The 2,578-nt window shown below is 55.0% G+C and overlaps 1 protein-coding gene across 1 annotated transcript; it reads left to right on the forward strand.

Moving 5' to 3' along the window:
• Window positions 1-323: 323 nt before the first annotated feature.
• Window positions 324-812, forward strand: LOC136635073 (beta-keratin-related protein-like). Its single transcript, XM_066610172.1, has one exon. The coding sequence runs from the start codon at window positions 324-326 to the stop codon at window positions 810-812; it is 489 nt and encodes a 162-aa protein (XP_066466269.1).
• Window positions 813-2,578: the final 1,766 nt, after the last annotated feature.

Below are 2,578 nucleotides of genomic sequence, written 5' to 3' on the forward strand. Positions count from 1 at the left end.
CTTAAGCTGAGTGATGGTCCCAGCTCATCCTCAAAGGCAAGAGAAGCAGACCTTGTTTCCTCTGCCTGGGATTTTCATGGCTTTAAATGCATGTATTGTGGTGGCACATGGCCTCTCTCACAACTGCGCCCAAACTCTGGACCCACAGTCCTCCATGAGGTGTAACCTCAACCACTCAGAGGTGGCTTAAGGTGGGCCGGTTTCTGCTATCTCTTGAAAGAATGGCCTAGGTTGGTCAATGCATCATTTTCTTGCCTTGGAGCACACCATGTGTCTAACTTGTGTCCCTCCTTCTTCTCTTCCAGGCTCCCCCTCGCTCAGACATGGCCAACTGCGGACCAGCCTGCACCATCCCATCTTGCGATTCCACCCCAATCGTGGGCTTGGGATCGACGGGCTGCAGAGGCCTCGGATGGGGCTATGGAGGTCTTGGATACGGAGGTGGATGGGGCCATGGAGGTCTGGGGTACGGACACGGCGCCGGCACCCTGGCCGAAACCTCCGGCAACCTCGGCACCCTGGCTGGAGTCATCCCTTCCTGCGTGAGCCAGATCCCACCGTCTGAAGTGGTCATCCAGCCACCCCCCTCCGTGGTGACCATCCCAGGGGCCATCCTCTCCTCCAGCTGCCAGCCCGTGACCGTCGGAGGCAACACTCCTTGCGCCATTGGAGGCACCGGGATCATTGGATCCGGCTTCTCTGGTGGATCTGGCAGAGGTATCTACGGTGGTAACCTTGGGTACGGCCTGCTCGGGCGCCGTTCTGGCCGCAGAGGCAGCATCTGCTTGTCCCCCTGCTGGTCCCCCTGCTAAATTCTGACGGACTGACTACATCGGGAAAAGAACAGAGCAGAAGGTCTACGGTGGAACATGCACGCCTGGGTTTAGAGATGCGGAACACCCTCAATCCCATTGGGAAGAAACGGGTGCTCCGCGTCCCTGAGAATCGGGCCCAGCTACATCTTTCCTGCTTCTGTTTGCAATCTGAATTCCTCCCACTTATTTATTCTCTTCTTATGAGTCAATCATTCGTGGAGGGCTCTTAGGTCTCCCTCCAGAAGATTTAAGACAATGGTTGGAGCCAGAATTAACTCTGGTCATGAAATGTGAATGCTATTGAATTGGGAAACAAAGTCAAAGGGGTTTTGTGTATTGGGGGGGGGGCGGCAAATGTCCTAGAACACCCTCCCCTGCAAAAAATATTCATCATGGAGGAAGCTGCTTGCTACGTCTGTCTCTTGCCACCTTCGTTCTGCTTAAATTCTCCACTGTCTGTATTTTCATCCCTAATAAAACTGGCCCTGCATCATAGATATGTGCTCCTGGTTGTGCTTGCGTCTGTGGACATCACAATCATCTTGGGGGATCAACTCCTGGACAACTCCTGGGGGATCAAGTAGGACAACCCCTCAAGGTGTCCCCCCACCCCAACATTGAGGGAATCTTGGGGCAGCCCCATAAGCAGATAAAGAGTGGCACTAGAGAAAGAAATGGAGACCCAAGTCACACATGACTCTAGCGGCCTGGTAGATGCTTCTAGAGCAGCCCAATCCAATGTGTCTCCCTGCCCAGTGATGTAGCCATGCCAGTGAGATGCACGCTGTGATCCGTGGGGGAGTTTCAGGCCCCAGAGACCTCCTTGGGGTAAGAGAACATTTGTTCTCTTTCCCAGAGTTAGCCCCCCCCCCTCCCCAAAGCAGGGTCTACTGGGACCTGCCCCAGCTACAGGGCTGGCTTGAAGCCAATGGGGCCAAATGCTTCCAAATGGGCCCCACACTAGGGTAAAAAGAGAATAAAAATAGCCAGGCCTGGGAACACAGGGGACCCCCTAAGTTCACAGGAAGCAGCGGCAAGGCACCTCGGGGTCCGGCCTCAGCAATATCAGCCCAGCCCAAGTGGCCTCAGTAGGGTTGTGAGGGAAGGGGTCACATCACCCACATCCTTCTCCCCATGATCTGGGACTCTCCTTGTCCCGGGCTGTTTTGGCACATAGGCCAGCCAGCATCTGCTCCAGCCAGAGGCCTGACCACTTCTGCCCTTATCCCTGGCCAGGCTGGGCTTTATGGCTGGAGACCAGCCCCCCTAGTCTCTGCCCCTTCCTCCCTGTGAGGGTTATAATGCTGGCCACCTGAGCCTTCCCTCCTTCTCCTCACCTGTGCCTCACCCTCCTGCTCTGCCCTCCAGCCAAGCTGCAGGGATTGCGTCCCACCCCCCTTGCCCCTGGAGACTGGCAAGCAAGGGGGCAATAGTGGGTCCTGGAGCTTTGAGCCATCTACCCTGAGGTCCACCCAGTTGGTCAGGGGACTTGCTTCTGGGCAGCTCTACTCTCAGGTAATTCAGGGGAACCCTGACCCCCCCCCCAAAAAAAATAAATGAATATATATGGGCACAAGCCTAACCAGGTCTACTCAGAAGTAAGTCCTATATTGTAAGATCACTCTAAGCACATAGAGTGGCTCAGTTGGCCTCATGAGTGGTCATTTGGCCCCAGAAGGTGTTATTTCAGGCAAGCAGCTACTCTCAACCTAGGCTGCAATCCTCACCACACTTTCCTGAGAGTAAGCCCCATTGAACCAAAT

The sequence above is a fragment of the Tiliqua scincoides genome, chromosome 15 (assembly GCF_035046505.1).
Source record: "Tiliqua scincoides isolate rTilSci1 chromosome 15, rTilSci1.hap2, whole genome shotgun sequence".
NCBI lineage: Eukaryota > Metazoa > Chordata > Lepidosauria > Squamata > Scincidae > Tiliqua > Tiliqua scincoides.

Excerpts from the sequence above, each read along its gene's own strand:
- LOC136635073 (XM_066610172.1), top strand. The coding sequence starts at position 324 with ATGGCCAACTGCGGACCAGCCTGCACCATCCCATCTTGCGATTCCACC.